Source organism: Felis catus, chromosome D3 (genome assembly GCF_018350175.1).
Source record: "Felis catus isolate Fca126 chromosome D3, F.catus_Fca126_mat1.0, whole genome shotgun sequence".
Lineage (NCBI taxonomy): Eukaryota > Metazoa > Chordata > Mammalia > Carnivora > Felidae > Felis > Felis catus.
In genome coordinates, this window is record NC_058379.1 from 73,771,848 (window position 1) to 73,791,546 (window position 19,699).

Consider the following 19,699-nt stretch of genomic DNA (forward strand, 5'->3'; position numbering starts at 1 on the left):
AAATATGTGATTTTATGTAATCTGTATTGTAAATTGTACATATTTCTGGCTTACTCCATAAACATTCAAAGCAGACGTATCTTCTGACGAGATCAGGTTAAATATAAGACTGACTTTTAGGGAGTGGTATGCACAGGACTCATGATCTTTTCACGCTTGATGAGCTTGTGTGCCTCTGTGTGTGTGTGCGCGTGCGTGCGTGCACAAGCGTGTGCATGTGTGCATGCATACCTTTGTGCTCATTATAACCCTGCTGATCCTTTATAATTAATAACGGATGCAACCCAGTCAGTGTTGTTATGCTGGAGAAAAATGTTCCAGCCTGCATTCTTATACTCATTCCTCGTATTTTATCCTACTCATTTGTTTTGCTTAAGACAATGTAAACCTATCTGCTATGAGATATAGTATATTTTTGCTAATCTTTGTGATTCTTCAATAAGTAAACCTTACCTATAGTTGGATTTATGAAACTAGTTTGTTTTAGACCCTAGGAAAAGTCTACTCTTTCACATGATGTTGAAGGATTTTAAGGTGAATAATATTCTAGTCCCACCCTTGGCTTAATTAGGGGAAAGACAATGGACTTAATGCTAGTCTGTGTTTGTCATTGTGTAAATATGAGTGAGAAGATTAGCTGCTGAGTCACATTATCAAAGAAGAGCAGAGCCAGCTTTATGCTGAAATATAAACCCCCTAATAGTCATATATAGTGGTATATTCACCTTAATGAAGTCAACAGAAATATAGAGATAGAACAAATCTGAAACTTCTCTATTTTGTTATTAAGTGTAACTAGAAGCTTTCTGAAATTTAATATGCAAAGCACTTAGCTTTCATAATTTTTCCTCTTATTGTAATAATAATAATAATACCTACCCATATAGGCTCAGAGTTCAGCAGGAAAACTTTCACGTTAGCCGTAATAATATAGCTGGCTGAAAGAAACCCTTTGCTTTTTACTGGAACCTCAGGAAACAAGACAGTAAAGAAAGATATTTGGATTTTCCTTTTTAAAATTTGGTAGAAATGTTAGAGGAAGAGCATTCTTTGATGTTATGGAAGTAGATTGATTTCCCCAAATTTCTTTGAGACACACACAGACCTTCCATACACCGGAAAGTGTCAGATATAGCAAATGTATTCTTGGTGACAGATAGCTTACTGTGATTATTTTTCCCACTAAAATGTTAACATTTTCCTTTCCGTATTTTGACTTAATGTAGTGAATTATGATATTTGTCCTTTCGTTAAAAAATACCAGAAAGTAAAATGTCAATCTGTAATGGAAAACGTGATCATGTTTTTCCTTGGGCGGGGGCGGGTGGGGGGGCACCCAGGGTGGTGATTTTGCAGAGATCACGTAACCCAATCTGTGTTCCTGCAGCTTGCTGCATGGTTTCCTCTCATCTTAGAACAAATCTGGGAAACTTAGGCAAAGCTAATTTCATAAGAACTGTCTTATAACAATTCTTAGTTTATAAAAAAAACCCTCCAACTCATGGCATTTCTTTGCTGAGGTCATGATTCTTTCTCAGTGAGAACAGTCAGTATGGATATGAACAGGCAAGAGAGGATATTCCCACATGAAAGTCCCTTTCTCGGTTAAAAAAAATGGGCAAACGCAGAATGCGGAATTCTGAGTAGCAGTCTTTTTATAAGTATAATTTTGGTAAACCACTCACACTGTTGAATATTTCATGACTTTTTTCAGCCCCAAATTGTTATTATCCAAAAAATGTTCACCAACCCTAAAGTTAAAGAGGAGTATCGAATGGAGAACTACTCTGTCCTGCTGGGCTCTGAGCAAGGCACTAAGTTGCCTGTTACTCTGCTCTGACGAGGCCTGAATATTCACCTAAATAGCAGATAGCAGGGACGGGGGTGGGGGGGGTGGGGGGGGGAAATAGCTGTAAACATCTTTGTGCTAATGATGACTTTTCTCACTGGGAGCAGCTGGGGGTGAAAGTTGTCAAAGACAAAATTATAAATGTTTTATATCGGAAAATGCTAGGTGGGTTTAAAACAGTGGTCAATTGATTAGGCTACTGCCAAGAAGTAAACAATAGGCTTATTAAAGCCGTAATTAGTCATTGTTGACATATTGTATTTTTAATCAGAGCTCCAGCAGGGGATAAAGTAGCTGAAATAATCTTGTGCTTTGTCAAGTAAAAGTAAAACCAGCTCTTTAAAATGTAGCTGTGCCTTTTTCCTGAGATTTCTACACCACCTTTGTTCTGAAAAATTTGGGGACTTCATTTTAAGTTACAAAGTAACCTACATGAATTGATGAATTACGTTGTGGTCGTGTTATACTGTGTCATTGGTCAGAATGCTTTTTTTCTTTTTGTAGTTCTCTAGTTCTTGGCAAGAGTAGAAGGGGAATTTGTGATGACTGACTGCGTTAAGCCAGGTATTTTTACATACTTAACCAACTGCAGGTACAGACCCTAACAATCCAGGGTTAAGTAATTTGCTCACGGCCACATGGTGGCTAAATGGCTGAAACTGAACTTCTAAACACAGGGCTGTGGACTCCAACAGCTGTGTCCTACATCCCATCACGGTCAACACTTGATCTGCGGATCCAACTTGATCAGCCAAGGCCCCCAGAATGCTTCTTCTGCTTCCACCTAAGCCACGTTTGCTGTATTCAGTGGCATGGGGTAAACTTGCTGCCTCCAGGACGTGAGCACCCTGCTCATCCCAGTCTTTGTCTCTTCCCTTCCCACATCAGAGTCCAGCCCACATCTCCTCTCCTCCACGAAGCCCTCCTGGTTATTTCTGTCCCCACTCCTGCATCTCTTTATGAATTTTTCTTTTTTTTTCCTCCAAATTTTTATTTAAATTCCAGTCAGTTAACATAGAGTATAATATTAGCTTTGGGTGTGGAATTTAGTGGTGCATCACTTACAGCACACACACACACACACACACACACACACACACACACACACACACACACATATACCACATCTTCTTTATCCATTCTTCAGTCGATGGACATTTGGGCTCTTTCCATAACTGGGCTCTCAGAGATAGTGCTGCTATAGAAATCGAGGTGCATGTATCCCTTCGAATTGGTATGTTTGTATCCACTGGGTAAATACCTAGTTATGCAATTTCTGGGTCATAGGGTGGTTCTATTTTTAACTTTTTGAGGAAACTGCATACTCTTTTCCAGAATGGCTGCACCAGTTTTCATTCCCAACAACAGTGTAAGAGGGCTCCTCTTTCTCTGTATCCTTGCCAATACCTGTTGTTTCCTGTGTTAATTTTAGCCATTCTGACAGGTGTCAGGTGACATCTCATTGTAGTTTTCAGTTGCATTTCCCTGATGATGAGTGATGATGAGCATCTTTTCATGTGTCTACTGGACATCTGTATGTCTTTGGAAAAATGTCTATTCATGCCTTCGCCCATTTATAACTGGATTATTTATTTTGGGGGCTATCTGAGCTTTTCACTCTCCCCTGAATACCTTTTAAATTTAGAGCCATAGATTTTCTATTGTAGAGCTCATTTCAAATAACTTACCAGATATAAAGACTTAACAGTTATTTGTTTTCTTTCCAACCACGTAAGGGTTAAGAACCACATGTAATAGCATTCTGTATTTTCTACTTTATACACATTGAAGCTTTATAGACATGGAAGTTTTATACACATTGCAGAAATAAAATTCTAATCTAGAAATTTCAATTAACATAACCAGGTACGTAATACAGAAAGAACGTTTGACATAAATAAGCACTTTCTTTGGACTAATTCCATTCTTTGTAGATATAATCTTTTTCAGCATTTATTAAGCTCATAAAAATGCTTCCTGTTAAATAGAATTTAAAACAACAACCAGCCAACATTCTTTTCCTAAAGAAGCCTTGGATTTTTTAATCTTTTTTTTTTTACTTTTGGAACTACATGGTTCTGAGTTACCTACCATTAGGTTTAAGTGAGAAAATTGTGTTAATATGAAACTCATTCTTTTTTTTTATAGATATGTGAGCCCATAGATGCTATCTAACTTGGCTTCCTCACATTTCAGAGATGCAGAATTTGTGGGTAGATATTTTGATTAGTATGCCCTTTCTCAGATAATGAAGCAAAGCAGTACAAGTTTGGCAAGACTTCATCAAATCAGCAGCCAGCTGGAAAATGATCACAATTTTGCAAGATTATTAGGCCAGTGTCTGAAAACTTAGGAAAACATCTTATTAAATGCTCATCTCTTTAGCTTAAACCCATATCTTTTTTCCATGTGCAGACATTAAGGGTTGAAGCTTCAATTTACATATATACACTCAACGTTTTCCATATGTCACATAACTTTACAAGGAAAAAAGATAGATTGACTGCTGTCATAGAGGATGGTGTGCCCTTTTTGTAATAAGGGAAAGCAACTGTCCCGTGGCTGCAGCTGGTGGGTCCACTGAGGCAGGCACCTATGGTGGGAAAGGAACCATCTTCCCAACCAGCCACTGTCTCAGGAGATGATATGTCTTCATGAATGGGGTCCACTCTGCTCTCCTGTTAGCTATAGTGTGAAACTAGGGTTTACACACGCTGTTCAAATTAGGAATCATTCACTGGCAGTGAGGAGTCTCAGTGCTAACAGATGGTGTGGTGGTTCTCAAACTTGACTGTACATTGGAATCATCTGGAGAGCATTAAAAAAATACTAATGCTTTTGTCTCACCATCAGAAGTCAGATTTACGTGAAATGGGGTGTGGTCATCATGGAGTTTTAAAGGCAGCCAAGTTTGAGAACCATTAAGTTGGGAAAACCCATTTTTGGGTCTCACTGAATGGCTTCAGGGAAGATGTCAACCTCTGTTTGTACACTTCCTAATGTGCTGTATTGCCTCGAAGGTTTTTCTCAGTCCTGGAAGAGATATAGGTCAAAGATTCTTTCCATGAAATGTCTTTGCTGAATTTTAAGAAATTTACATTTTTTCCCCCTAAAGTCCTGGGTGAAAGGACCCACAAAAGCATTTTTTTAAAAGTGGGACTCTCTAATAAAAAGTAAGCCCTATGGCTCCCTTATGAAGACAAACATAAAACCTTTTCAGGTCAAATACTAAATCTTCCAAAACATTTGTAAAGCTTAATTTACTTAATTCAAACATTTATGCATTGTCTTCAGTGCATGTAGTATATGTGTTTTGAGTGAGTAAATAATGTTTTGAGGACTCCTCCTAATTGTCAGGGGAGCAGTTTGTACAATATGTGAGGGAACAAAATGACATGTAGCTAGAAAACCATGGTAAGGGCATGTAATAGTGTGTATCAGCAGAAGAAGGAACCCGCTAGCTATGTGCCAAGCTTTACAGATGGCAATCAATAGGAGGAAATTGCTCTCAACTGTAACAAGATCAAATTAGATAAACGGACTCTTTTCTTGACCAATGGGTTTTTCTACTCTAGACTGAGTTGCTGAAGGAGGTTAAGAGTCTCAGACTTCTGGAGTAGTTTCCTGTAGGTGTACCTCAAGGTGAAAAAAGAGGGAGAAAAACAGTTTCCAAATCTGGCTGCTCTGCTGTCATACCGAAAAGGATTATGTAAATTCTGAGTTCCAGGACCTGCCCACAGAGATTCCGATTGAGCCTTTCTGGAAAGTCCTTAAGAGTTTGTACTTGTAAACACCCCAGGGAATATTGTTGCTCAGCCAGCATTGGGACCCACTGGGTTTTCTGCACACCCAACTTTTCTGTTGCGGTGCTGTTTCACAGGCTCCTGACAACCAGTCTGCCCTGCTGTGTCCCAGAGATTCTCGATTACTCATTCCTGATTTGTGAGCACATTTGCTCAGTAGATTGGCTAGCAGGACCCTGTCAAATAAGGAAGATTTTTATAAATAAGAAATTAATGTAAACGTGAGAATTAAGCTCATAGAGTGCATATCAGGCCCTTTCCATTCAGAAGGATGTTATTATCCAAATACACATGATTCTTACTAGTAAGTGACTTTATTGTAAACAAAGATTAATTAACACCCAGCTAGTGGAGCTCGGCTAAAAAAATTATTTTAAAAATAAATTAAATAAGTGTTATGTAAATAAATAAATAGATTTTAAAATAAATTAATCTTTAAAAATTTTTTTTTTTGAAAGAGAGCACGCAAGTAGGGTATAGGGGCAGAGGGGGAGAGAGAGAGAGAGAGAGAGAGAGAGAGAGCAGGCTCCACGCTCAGTGAAGAGCCCAGTGCAGGACTTGATCCCAAGATCCTGGGATCACGACTTGAGCCAAAATCAAGAGTCAGATGCTCAACCAATAGAGCCACCCAGGCGCCCCAATTTAAAATAAGATTTGTAAATTAAAATATGACATTCTTACTTTGTTGGGCTTTCAAAACAACTCCACTGAGTATAATTCATATACCATAAAATCTACCCTTTTAACATATACAATTCAGTGGTTTCTAGCACATTCACAAAGATATGCTACCACTATTATCTAAATCCAGAACATTTTCATTATCCCTTTCCCATCAGCAGTCACTCTCCATCCTTCCTCTCTATCCCCTGGCAAACACTAACTGAAATTCTGTCTCCATGAGTTTGCCTATTCTGGACATTACATATGTATTGAATCGCGGATTATGTGACCTTTTACATCTGGCTTCTTCTATCTAGCATATTGTCAAGGTTCATCCATGTCATAGCATGCGTTCATACTTCATCCTTTCTGTGACTGAGTGATATTCCACTGTGTGGCCATGCCACATTTTGTTTATGTAGTCACCCATTAATGGACATTTGGGTTGTTTCCAGTTCAGGACTATTATGAGCATTTGTGTACAAGTTTTTGTGTGGATATCTGTTTGCATTTCTTTTGGGTATAGATCTAAGAATATTGGTAATTTATAAGCTGGCTGATCAATAAATGGGGGTATACTACTATTCCCTCAAATTGTATATATGTTTGAAATTTCTTATAATAAGAAGTAAAGAAAATAAAAGGAAAAAAAAAACCCACGCAGTTTCAAAAGTTCCCACAAAATGAAGCTAACAGGCAAAAAATGTGACTTTTGAGAAAAAAAAAAACATTTAGACAAATAAAATATTTATTGCCTCAGAAGTGGGTTTAATATATGAGAATAATAAAGAATGTGAGAATAATATATCAATAGAGACAAATCAAGTTAAAGCTGACTTATGTTAGAATTTTTATCCCTTATTTTCAGGGTAAGTAAGCTGAACTTCAGAGTTCAATAGCTTCTTGGTTTATCTCTATTTCACTGAATCCCTTAATCATAAAAATGGATACTTTTATCTTTTAAAATAGATGTGATTGCTCCAAAAAACACATTGTCAGCTTAAGTAAAGGCAGTTTGATCAAGTTGATATTGATTTATATTTATAATTGGGTTTGAATTTTCCATGTAGGCTCACATCCATTAATTATAAATAGTCATTAAGAAGAATCAAAATGAAAATTAAAACCTTCCTAAAAGAACAAAATGCTAAAGAATACACTAAAGAAAACTTTCTGTTTGTTTGTTTTAAATTGCCCCTACCTTTCTTTCCTCCAGAAAATGTGTTCTGTTTTACTGATGCATAGATGCTATACATAGGTCCTTGAGTATCGTCTATAATTTAACCTGTAGGACAGGAGTGTGGTTATGAAAAGCAGAATTTCAAGGTCAGTCAATGAGAACCACCCATGGGCTATCACTCACACAATGAAATTTTTGCTATGAGAATTCCAGATCTCAAGATGTTCCTTCTGGAGCCCAATATAAGCCAGTCAAATAAAGAGGAATGAGGAAATATTAAACATCTGTCCATTTTATGTTTGACAGCATTATTTTATTTAAAGCACCTACAAAGTGATATCACTGATACTTTGTCTACTATTTTAAGCTTTCCAAAGTGTCTTAAGACTATAAAGTTGGTTTTCATTAGTAAGTTCAAATCACAGGGTCATAGGTTGTCATGGCATTTTTAAGATTGTTACATGGAGAAGTACAGAGAACAGTACACATGCAGAGAACATCAAAGTTTGCATGGGTAAGTCTGTCTGTGTGATAGTCATCCATACATCTCTGTAGCATTTGGTAAACTCCCCTCTAGAGAAAAGAGAGTATATCCTCAGAGCCACATAGACTATCATGCAAAATAAGAGGTGCCAATGGGAGTGTGTCAGATGGGTGAATGGATGCATTCACAGAGAAGCCTAGTTCTGAGCTGTGACGTCTTCAACTGACAAGTTTAGACGTTCTCTGCCAATACAAATCTCACTTCCAAAAATTACAGTCCCTGTGTATTTTCTGTTTTCCTGGGTTCTTTGAAACTGCTTCTTTGAAGATATAAATATTCTATTTTGATAAAGTTTTTATACTCTTGTGCAAGTTAAAACAGAAAAATGAGCTCAGGAAGTGAGACCCGGAAGGTACCATAGTTATTATTTAATCTAAATATTCACCTAACAGTTGAGGAAGCAGGGAGAATATGTCCTGAACTTGGAGGGACACCACGTCCACCAACTGCTCAAAGATTAATTACATTAATTATGGCATTTGCATGGCTCTGATACTCAACACATATGTATTGAGCTCCTAATACATGCCGACCATGGTACTGGACCCTGTGGCTCAAGCAGTGGACAAAGAATATTAAGTTCCTGAGCAAATGGAATTTATGTTGAACAAGAATGATGCATATTGGGGGATGGAGGGGAAGAAAGAGAGAAAGAAACTAGGGGCAGCCTCATTTGAGATAGTCTAAATCTGAAAATCATGTTCCTGTCAATAACCAGAGAAAATTCCCTTCCCCCATAGGATGAAAATATTTCTACTTTCTACCTATATAACTCACTTTTCATTTCAAATTATAACAAAAAACAGTCTTGGGTTTCCTTTTTAGAAACTGTCATCCCACAAATCATCTAACTTCTGTGCATGTGACTTCTCATCTGTAAACTGAGGACTAGACCACAGGATTACTTAGGTAGGTTTCCCTCTTCCTTTGAGACTCTTCATTAAGCAGAGCCTCACAAATGTTTTGAATTCTTTTTCCTATTCTTCTCAGCCCCTTACCATCCCACGAAGGGCTCTGAGGATGATGCCTCAGTTCCTATATCTGAAAAGACCTCCTGGTTCTTGTGGTATAGCTTGGGATATAGTGATAATGGTACAGAGTCCACATGTTTCCTGAAGCACAGCAATCTTCTGGCTTTTTCTTTCCTTTTAGATCCATAGAACCAAAAACTGACAAGACCATCAATCATTGTGCAGGAATAAATACTGCTAAACTTGTCAGCTTTTTGATCCTTCCCAGATCATTTTTTTTTTAGCTCAGTTCTTGGAAAAGGAAACCTTGCCAAGGCTTTAATTTTTCTTTGTGGTGTCATATTTGCCATGCCAAGGATAGAATATTGAGGTCATATGATTTTAAGACTCAGAAAATCACATGGTAATAAAAGAGGAACCAAACTATATATGAGTAGTGATATAAAAACGAGAAATAAAATTCATTTTCGAAAGAACCTTAAGAGGCAAACTATCTCATGCCGAGTTTACTTTGTCAGTTTCTTTAACTGGTCTGCTGGAGACACTAAATAAAGGTTTTCCATAGTGCCAAGCTTTGCACTCATTTTGGGTGGAATTTTTGTTAAATGCCACAAAATATGCACAACCCTTCACTTATAGAAAATAGCCAGTGTAGGCCACAGTGAAATTGATCCATGGTTAGCCAGTTCACTCTGGACTAGAACCTGGCTGAGAGGCAACTCCAGTATTGCCCCAAGTGAGTTTATGTACCAAAAACAGAGACAAATTGACTGCATATCAGGAATATGTGGTAGGTCATGTAGCTGGCTACTGATGATAGCCCCATTCTACAGGTGGAAAGGCATCTCCCATGCAGTGCTCTGGTATCTTCTTCCTTATATCTAGGTCCTCCCATTGTTATAAGATTAAATACAAGTTCATCTTCCTCTACAAAATCTTTGCAGACCACTGCAATCCATGAAGATTACCATTTTGTGTGAACTAAAAGCACAACTATTTGACTCATTTATCAATTAAGCATGTTCCCCATCTTGTAAAATTATGTTGTAGTTTCTTCTTTAAGTTTTAAGTATACACGTGCCTTATCAGAAACTAGATGATAAATTACATTGAAGAAGTTTTCATCTTTGGGCCTGATACTGTATATTGAATATATTTAGATAGATTTGCTCAAGATGAAGCTTGTCCTAACAGTGTCACAGAAAATATTACAAAAAAACATAGCTAACTTTAAGCAAAATTTTAAAGTATGCTGCTAAATCTTCTTGACTCTATTATTTTCATTTCTCCAGGAGCTGCAGTATCCCCCAACTTTATCTTGCATTTAGGCAGCCAGTAGCTCTAACTTGTTCCCCCTGATCAAGACTTGTGCTCAGGGAAGAATTTAGCATTGGTCACTTATATCTCAGTTAGAATAAATTTAACCTTTCCCAAGAGAATTAACCGTTTCACCCAGTAATACTGGTGAAATGATAGACTTTTTCATCCTTCAGAGGAGTTTCACATGAGCAAGTTTGGTAGAGAAAGAGAGAAGAACGCAGAGAGATGGTGGCGTTGATATTCCCAAATAGGGGGAAATTATACTACTCTGGCAGCAATCTCCTCTAGCAACCCATATGGCTCAGACTAGGAACAGCAACATCTTCAACTGTAAAGTCCTGGTAAGATATTCAGGACCATCAAAACTCAGAACTAACCCCTGCTTTATAGACCGTCACTGAAAACATTTTCCCATGAAGAATTTCATGTCAATACTTGAGATGCCCGTATCCTTTTATTAAGGAAGGCTGGCTGTTGATGGAAGCTAAGCATTTCTTCCAGAGCCATGATTATACTTTGTATAGATACTAAACAAAAGCAACAACAAAAAAGAGAGAACATTTACCATCAGCCAACATTCACCGTGAGAGTCCTATTCAGTGAAGAAAGCATATTATAGAGGAGGAGAGCTTTAGCATAGAAGTAGGTACTGGCAGCTCTCAAAACACTTTAACTCAAAAACAGTTTGTTAATTAAAGAAACATCCATCAATAATAAATTTAGCAGGATTTTGCAGCAGTAAGGTTCAAATTTTAGAAAATTCTAATGTAAAAAATTTGCCGATCTTCCAAATGATGTAACGATACTGATTTGCTAAGTACCTAATTATCATCTTTATCATTATTTATCCAAAGACATGAAACCTTTTAGTTTTGATGACTAACTAAAGTGACACCATCAAAAAATAAAGTTTTGTTTGAATCGATGAACATGTGCACTCTTTTCTTACAGGTAGGAAATGATTAGAATTATCTAGCAATTTTCAGATATGTCTGTGGGGTAACCTGTTGTTGGAAGTTAATTTTAATCACCCCATAACTGAAGAGTATGTTTTCTGGATCTGTAAAGATGGGAAAATATTCTTCTGTCTCATATAATAGGAGAGATACTTTTCTAGGAATATCTTTATAGGCCTTCCTTTACATGGGCTATAATAAACCCCTTCTGCAACTCATGAATCAGAGTTTTACCAAATGCCAAATCGTTTTGCTGACCTCAGGAGTGGAAATGTCGGTAAGTATGTGGTAGGTGGTAGTGTAATTCAAAGGTATTACCAGCACGGGTGTTCTTGGCATTTACTCATGGCATCACCCATAGCCATTGTAACAGAAGAAATTAAGACTGAGGCAAAGGAGGTTAGGGCAATAGAAAAAAATGGCAAATGACATTCCTTCAGGTATGTGAGATACTAGCAGAATTACCACAGCTATTCTTCTTCCTAGATTTTCTCCTTTTTCAAAGTCTGGAAAACATTCAGCAGATTTGCCAAATACAACAGATTTGCCATCGGAGAACAGAGGCTTTGGTATTTCAAAACAGAAGATTGTTAGATGCTGCTTTTGAAATGATTTCAAATCAATGTTTTTAAAGGTTGTCATCTCAGTTGTTAAATTTTTTAAATTAAAAAGGAATATTTTGCATGCACATAATAGAAAGCTCATTATGCATGATTAGATGCATAATGTTCCCCTAGGCTTTTCTCTTCCACTACCCATATATAATTTCAATCTCTTCCTAGCCTACCTGCATCATTTTGGGCAGGCTTTTCTGTTTCCTGTGACCTTCTTCTCTTCCTAGCACCATACTCCTGGTCCCAAAGGGCACTGGCTTTAAAACAAGGGCTGTGGCTCTTTAAGTTGTACTATCACTGGGCCAGTGGCTACTGTGGGTGTCATATAATCATATAGCCTTTTGTTCCATATTAGCTGACATGATGTAAAAAGCTTTGCACTGAGTGAGATAGTAGTAGGTGTGCTTTTCCTCCTGAAGCTGCTCTGTGCAAGCTCATTCAGAATTGGCAGAATGGAAGTAATCAACTATTTTAAGCTTGCAATGTAAATTTATGTTGTGTTTTGAAGGAAGGCAAAGGGGAACCAATTTTTCCTGTAACCTACTGTTTTTCTTCTTCTATGCAGGCCTGCCGAGTCCATCACTATGACCGATGGGGACTATGACTATCTGATCAAACTCCTGGCCCTTGGAGATTCGGGGGTGGGGAAGACGACATTTCTTTATCGATACACAGACAATAAATTCAATCCCAAGTTTATCACCACTGTAGGGATAGACTTCCGGGAAAAACGTGTGGTGAGTCTTGACCCATACTGTTATGTTAACCTTGTTGTTGATCCTTCTCGGATTAAATAGAATTAAGGAGCTATGGTTACTGCATTGCAAGGAGTCTGTCTTTTTTTGCAGGAAATTCATAACCTGTCACTTTAATTCAATTTAGAATATTTTTAATTTTGTCAACCATAAATCACATTTTTGCTAAGAAAAATGTTGAGTGACACTATCACTTGTCTCCAAAAGTATATAGGACAAATAAATATTTTATGGGTCTATATGAATTCTATGAATTCTCTAGGAATCTTTCAAAACCCGAACTATCCAGGTTGCCAAAGCATTCACTCTTGATCTGAGTTAAGTTTCTCAATAAGAACCAGTGGTGTTCATTTATCCACTCTTAAGAGAGAAGTTAATAAAAGGATGATTGGCAAATAGCTGGAATATGAGCTTTGTAAGTTCTTGCTGCATTTGTATTTATGTGTAGACTCAGCTATCAATCACTAGCTTATTATGAACAGAATGTGAGACCAGTCCATGCTATTTTACAAGATAAGGGAGTTTAAGTGAGAATTACAACTGCTTTCTGCTCCTATGCTAGACACTAATGACAGGAATAAAGATATTGTGACATGTGAGACATGTAGCATAGACACATAAGCTTAGCCAGATTTACTGCCACCCAAGGTATTTGTGATTGCCAACATGGCTGCAGCTTCCAATTGATGTCACAAGTCTACTCTTTTCTTTGAGAACTGGGGTGGGGGGAAGGAAATAGTGGTTGAGAAGTTAAATTCATGGTTCCTTATAAATCTTGTGCCTGATCTGAAAGTCAATACATTTTAGTGTAGTCTTGCCTTCTAACCTTGCTTCTAACCCCTCCCTTCCTGTGGCTTCACCGCTCCCAAATGCCTCCACTGATCTAGGTAGAAGTCCTTACAAAGTTTTCCCTTTAAACATTTTTACTAACACATACTTAGGAGAGCTGATTAGGTGTTAAAGTTGTTATGCTTTGCTTAAATAAGAAGTCAAAAGGCCATAATTTTGAAAATTTAAACATTAATAAAAAGGGCCTTTGGAAAAATGGCTACTAAAGGAAGACTTGAAATATCTTGTGTAAACTTACTAAGAAATTCTGTGCCTATTTTGTGGGTAGGTCATTTTGAAAGTCCACATCACAGTAAAAGATATTCAGGTATTTGTAAAGCATTTCACTGTTTTAGAAGTGCATTCACATCTGCTATTTAGGTTTGCAGGAACTCTGTAAAGTAGGAAGAGATTGTGGGTCTCAATTTGCCCTAAGACAATAAGATTCAAAGAAGTGAAATGAAGAGTTGATACTTGAACCTAGAACTTGGGTCCTCAATCTAATGTTTGCTGCCTCCATGAGGAAGTGACAGAAGGTGTCTAATTTAAGTTTGCAGTATGCCTAAATTGTGTTGAAAATCATACTTGTACTTGACATTTAAAAGTGAGAGTCTATGTGATACTTCTGGAAAAAAACAGAGCAAATATTTATTCTGCACTCTGAACTTTGATTATAGTAATTGAGAAAAAACATACTGCGTGAACCCAGAGAATTTGAATGTTGACAAAATCCAAAGTAATATCAACTGATGAAAATTGTATCTTTTAGGTTTATAATGCACAGGGACCCAATGGATCATCAGGGAAAGCATTTAAGGTGCATCTTCAGCTGTGGGACACTGCAGGACAAGAACGGTAATAGTAAATTACTTTGTTTCTAGCTACAAACAGCTTAGAAAACTTACTTTAAAGTGAATGCCATACGTGATCTTGAAAGTCAGATGATCTACAACTCTTCTCCTGGTTTCAAAATAGACATTTATATCACGAAATGAGAATAAATTGTTTATAGTTACTTGGCCAAAGCTAGCATTGTGTATTTGGTATGATTTCAAAAATCAGATCTTCAAAAATTTCTGAAGATCCTTGTGTTGTCTTTGTACTTTCTAACAGGAAAAAAAAAATCTTCTTTAGCATTTAATTAAATTAAGGTGGGCAATTGACATTATTATAAGTGCAACCTAAAGAGGGAATTAAGGAAAGGGGGGTAAGACCTTTCTCATTTCTTTCCATTCTTCTGCACAGCTCCTCTGTCCTGTACCACTTGACTGGCTTAGTTTTCTAAAATTTGGGTCACACCATTGCTCTCTAGCTAGAATATTTTCCTCCCTTCCCACCTTCCCTGATCCTCTCTTTTCACCAGGCCTGTCTCATGTACCACCTCCTTTGTGGGAGCCTTTCTAAACACTCACTTGAAACAAATCCCCTCTTGTTATGAACTCCTATGACACTGATCCTTTTGTCCATTAAGTTAATTAATTATACACCACCTTGTAGTAAGGTAAATCTTTTATTGATTCACCTGTGGCCTTCTTACCCCAACAAAATTGTCAGCATTACTGGGGCAGAGACCATGCTTGGCTTTCTAGCATCTTCTCTGGTACAATTTCCAAGACAAGAGAAGCTCAGTAGACAGGAGTGTTGTTTAGTTAGAGCTGAAGGTACTGTTCCGTTATTTGATGAAAATATATTTCTTTGGGACCCAAGGTTTCCACGTGGTAAAGACCACAAGCTAATGAAGCTTTTCAATATCAGATTAAATAAAAAATGGCTGTGGATTGTCAGAGAAGATATTTAGAAGGCACATACCTCCAAATCCGGCATCACATGTCTTAGAATGTTTATGCTTGTAAACACTTTCGTTTTTGAAATGCGTCCAAAGTGTTCTCGCTTTCCGTGGGTGTAAACGCCAGGAGAGGTGCTGGGCCCTCTCTGTTAGCTCTTTTGACTGTGAATTCCATTTACACACATTCTTCAACACTGCTAGTTCTTCTGAAGTCGTTCCTCACAAGAATCTCTGTTCATATGTCAGTTTTGTTGTCACAAAGATGTATGTTTTATAGACCAATTTAATTCATTTTTGAAGAAGTAATATGAGAAAATGTGGTTCCCATATGTCCTCACACATGATATGTCAGCCTCGCATGATGGTAGGCTTCTCTCCTCTGCCCCCTTAAGACAGCTGCTCCATGAGGGAAGGGAGGAATACCAGGGATAGTCTTAGTAGCACTGGGGTTTTTCATCCCTTGAATGTTGCATTCTGTATATATGTAAGGTGTAGCTACGCAACAAGATAAACAGTGTCTCACACCTCAACCCTGTGCCTAAAAACATCTGGCAGTATAATATAAGATAATGCTTATTGATAAAAGTGGTATCCTGGGAACAAGGGAAAATATCATACCCCTTATGTAAACCTCAAGGATACAGGACACAGCCTTAGTTTCCAGTGAGGGAGAGAGTAATAATGTGACTCTGGGATCGGTTTCTTTTGTTTGTTTTTTTATGTGGGTCTAGCTTTCCCCACCCTACTGACTCACTGGACAAAATGAGATTGGTGAGTAAAACTGGAAGTCAATTACCTTTCCCCTGGAGTAACCCTGGGAAGAATGGGGGGGGGGGGCGGATAACAAGGGTGCTGGGCAGAATGGTCCAGGATATGAGCCTGTGGCAGAATAACAGTGTCCTGTCCATGTTGCTGTGGATGCAGAAATGTTTGTCCCAATGAAATCTGTACAGCAAACATGTTTTAAAATTAACTTTGTCATGTGCTATGGACAATGAGAGGGGGATATGGCACAGTCTTGTCCTTAAATGAGACACACATACACAACTCTTTCTCTCTCTCTTTCTCTCTCTCAAAGAGAACAGAAAGCAGTTGTCTTAACCACACTATTGTGGCTGAGTAGGAGACAATTTTATGAATACAGCTAGTCACCAAAGAGAAAGAAAACTTTTATAAAAGCTCTATAATCTCTGAGCTTCCAGCAACTGGTAGAAGCAATTCCACAAGAAAAAAAAATGAGTAAAATTTTTGGTATTTCATAGTTATCATGATTAATGCCTTACTAAAGAAATCAAATTTGGGAATAAAGTCATTAAAATACCTATTCTCCTTGCTTTGGTATTAAAAGGATTGTTGTCTATTGAAGTCATTGAAATCGTTAATAATTTTATATCCTTTACTATTCTCTTTATTTACTTACTTTTCTCTTAATTTGACAAACATTTCATGAGCAAATACTATGTTAAAGACCAAGAAAATGTAATGGATAACAAGTTAGAAATACAACTTCTTTCCTGTTGGGGCTTACAAGGCTAGGGTAGCATTTGAATAGATAAGGAGCAATTGCAATATAGCCTTAGGGCAGTGTCAGGAAAACAAAGAGTGATAAGCAGGTGCACCAGGAGAAACCCATTAGCCAGATGTGGGTGTTAGGAAGGCTGCTTGGAAAAGGGATACGTCTTCTGATATATATATATGGATATATAGATATACAAATATAGATATATAGATATATATACATACACACACATATACATACACACACACACACATACACACACTCATACATAATGTATGAGTGAGGGAGTCTTAACAGGTTAAAGAGGCGGGAGATCGAGGAAGCATTAAGGCAAGGTTACCCACAGGAAGAACAGCGTGTGTGGGAGCCCAGGGGAGAGACTGAACTTTCTAAGGACTAAAAGAAGATTGGTATGCCTGTGGGTAGTCAGGAGATGAAGCAGGGTAGATGGGCGAGGATCAGTTCATGCAGAGCCTGACAGCTTATGAAAGAGTTCAGTCATTATCTTAAGAGCATTGCATCATTGTTTAGATGTTTTCAGCAGAGGATTTATATAACCAGGGGGAAGGAATCAGTGAAGGGGAGGGTCCCAAACAAAACTGGAGACAGGAAGCCTGTTAAGAAGGCTGTTGAAGTTATTCAGGGGAAAGATAATAGGTTCAAAACTAGGGCAGGTGGACAGAAATGAGAAGGTCAGGAGATGCTTAGTGATTGTATACAGTGGGTGAAGGAGAAAGAACAGCTGTGGCATCACCGAGGATCATGATGCATTGACAGAAGAAGAAATCAGGAGGAGGGGCCAGTTTGGGTTTAGACATGGGAAGTTAGAGTTGCCTCCGTTTCCTCCAACTGGAAACATACAACAGGTAATTGGGCATGCAGCATGAAGGGCAGGACAAATCTAGACCTATTCATTTGGGGTCCAAACATAGGTGGTAATTGAGCCAGGGAAATGGATGAGATTACTCAGTGAGTGTATGTAGAGCGGGAAGGGGTTGAGAGTGGAACTCCAGGGAAACCAAAGAATCTACAAATAGGCTAACATAGGAGTCCAAAAATTAGGAGGACATTTAGGATAGGAAGTGGTGTTCTGTATTTCAAAGTTATGTGCCTTTCTAAAACCCTATTTCCAAATTCAATTCTGTATCAATATAGCCCAAACCTTCTCTGCTCCGTCTGCGTGGTCTCTGGTTTTGCCCATTTTTAACATTGAAGCGTATCTCAGCACACCTTCAATTTCACTAAAGGCTTTGGGGTGGAGGAGGTAGGAGCCGAGGAAAAAGGTCTTTATACCGTACGTGACAGAGTATATTCTTCAAAATCCTCTACTAGAGATGAGTGTTCTTGCTTTCTGTCTCCACCTACTATGTCCCTCTGACCTTGCCTTTCTTCCCCTAATCATCTTTCTCTTTCTCCTTCCTTCAGTGGTTTTTCCCTCTTCTTCCTGAGACATGGATGTCAGACTCAAAATCAGCTCTACCCCCAGAATGCTTCTAAAAGAGTTTTCTCACCAACATTGTTTTTTCCCTGCAAGAGAACCTCATCTCCGGCTGCTAACAAGTTGTGGTTTTCTGCATGTAATCGTGGGCATTCATTTTTAGGCTACCGAGTGCCAAACTTTCTTCTAGGCGCAGACAAGGGAGATTGAAAAGTTTAAGTTAAAGTCCCCATTTGAGAGTGGCTTCTATTTTACCTGTAGACCATAAGATATCCATGAGCCAACAAGGGGCCCAACAAGTCCAAGGGGCTGTGTAAGTCAGTGTGTGATTGAATGTTACAAACTCAGTGTATGTAAGTGTTCTAGACCATAAAGCCAGGATGTGGTCCTAAAAAAATGTCTACAACCAGATGCCTTCCCCTGACCCTTTAGCATTCTTTCTACCCACTTTCTCCTTCTGTAGGAGAATCCATAAGGGATGCCTTGGAGATTTCACATTTCAAAGGAAAATAGTGTTGTGTGTATTGTCATCGTAATATGTTTGTGGGCTAACTTCCAGAACTATCCACTGTGTTTTCCTGGCAGATTCCGGAGCCTCACAACTGCATTTTTCAGAGATGCCATGGGTTTCTTATTAATGTTTGACCTCACCAGTCAACAGAGCTTCTTGAATGTCAGAAACTGGATGAGTAAGTGGGATCAACTAACTTGCATTGGCCACTTTGGGCCCCAGCTTCTTTGCTTCGCGACATGAAACCAGATTGGGTTCCACAGATTAACTTTGAGAATTCATGAGTTTAGCATTTCCTGTCTCACCTTCAAAGTGATGGCCTTAATGTGGCTCACCTAAGGTGACTTGGAATTGTATCTTAAAAGAAGCCTATGTAGCTCTATCACCACCTATATTCATGGTCATTATAATTGCAATTGAAAGACTATTAATTCCACTTATCCAATGAGTCTTAAAAGACTTCTTACAACTATGTAAGCTACCACATCGAATCTGGAAAGGAGACAGGGAAAAGCAGCCTTGTTTTCTGAGAGGGTTCACTGACACCTAAAAATGTGTGCCCTTGTGCATGGGTTAACTAATGGATTAATTAACCAATGGATGAATTTGGTGAGAAACTGCTCCAGAGCAGACCAGCCATGTGAAGATAAGATACAGTGTGTCAATCATCTCACATGGGAATTTTACATTTTTGGAAAAAATGTTCCAATGTAAGGAAGGTTTGAATAGAAAAATAGAAAGTTAGGTATAACATTAAGTTAAAAGTAGCCTAATCAGTTATTAAAGACAGATTGATATATGTCAGCCCAGGAAAATAGCATTTGATTTCCTTTTTTAAAAATTGATATAGCACTAAAGAGAATATTTCATTTGCATTTTTATTACAAACATGAATTTTGATCCTAATGTATATATATTATACATTATGTGCATATATATACATAGATATATATGTAAGATAT

General features: G+C 38.0%; 1 protein-coding gene across 6 annotated transcripts in view; it reads left to right on the forward strand.

Moving 5' to 3' along the window:
- Positions 1 to 19,699, forward strand: part of RAB27B (RAB27B, member RAS oncogene family) — a 147,752-nt gene that overhangs the window by 118,568 nt on the left and 9,485 nt on the right. For 4 of the 6 annotated variants that reach the window (XM_011288174.3, XM_019815311.3, XM_019815308.2 and 1 more), the window contains 3 exons: positions 12,466 to 12,637; positions 14,253 to 14,338; positions 18,812 to 18,915. In XM_011288174.3, coding sequence (XP_011286476.1) covers positions 12,485 to 12,637; positions 14,253 to 14,338; positions 18,812 to 18,915 — 343 coding nt within the window. In that variant the 5' untranslated portion in view covers positions 12,466 to 12,484. Of the gene's footprint in view, positions 1 to 8,864; positions 8,949 to 11,777; positions 11,921 to 12,465; positions 12,638 to 14,252; positions 14,339 to 18,811; positions 18,916 to 19,699 lie in introns of those variants that run through there. The other 2 variants (XM_019815309.2, XM_019815310.3) reach the window with 2 other exon arrangements.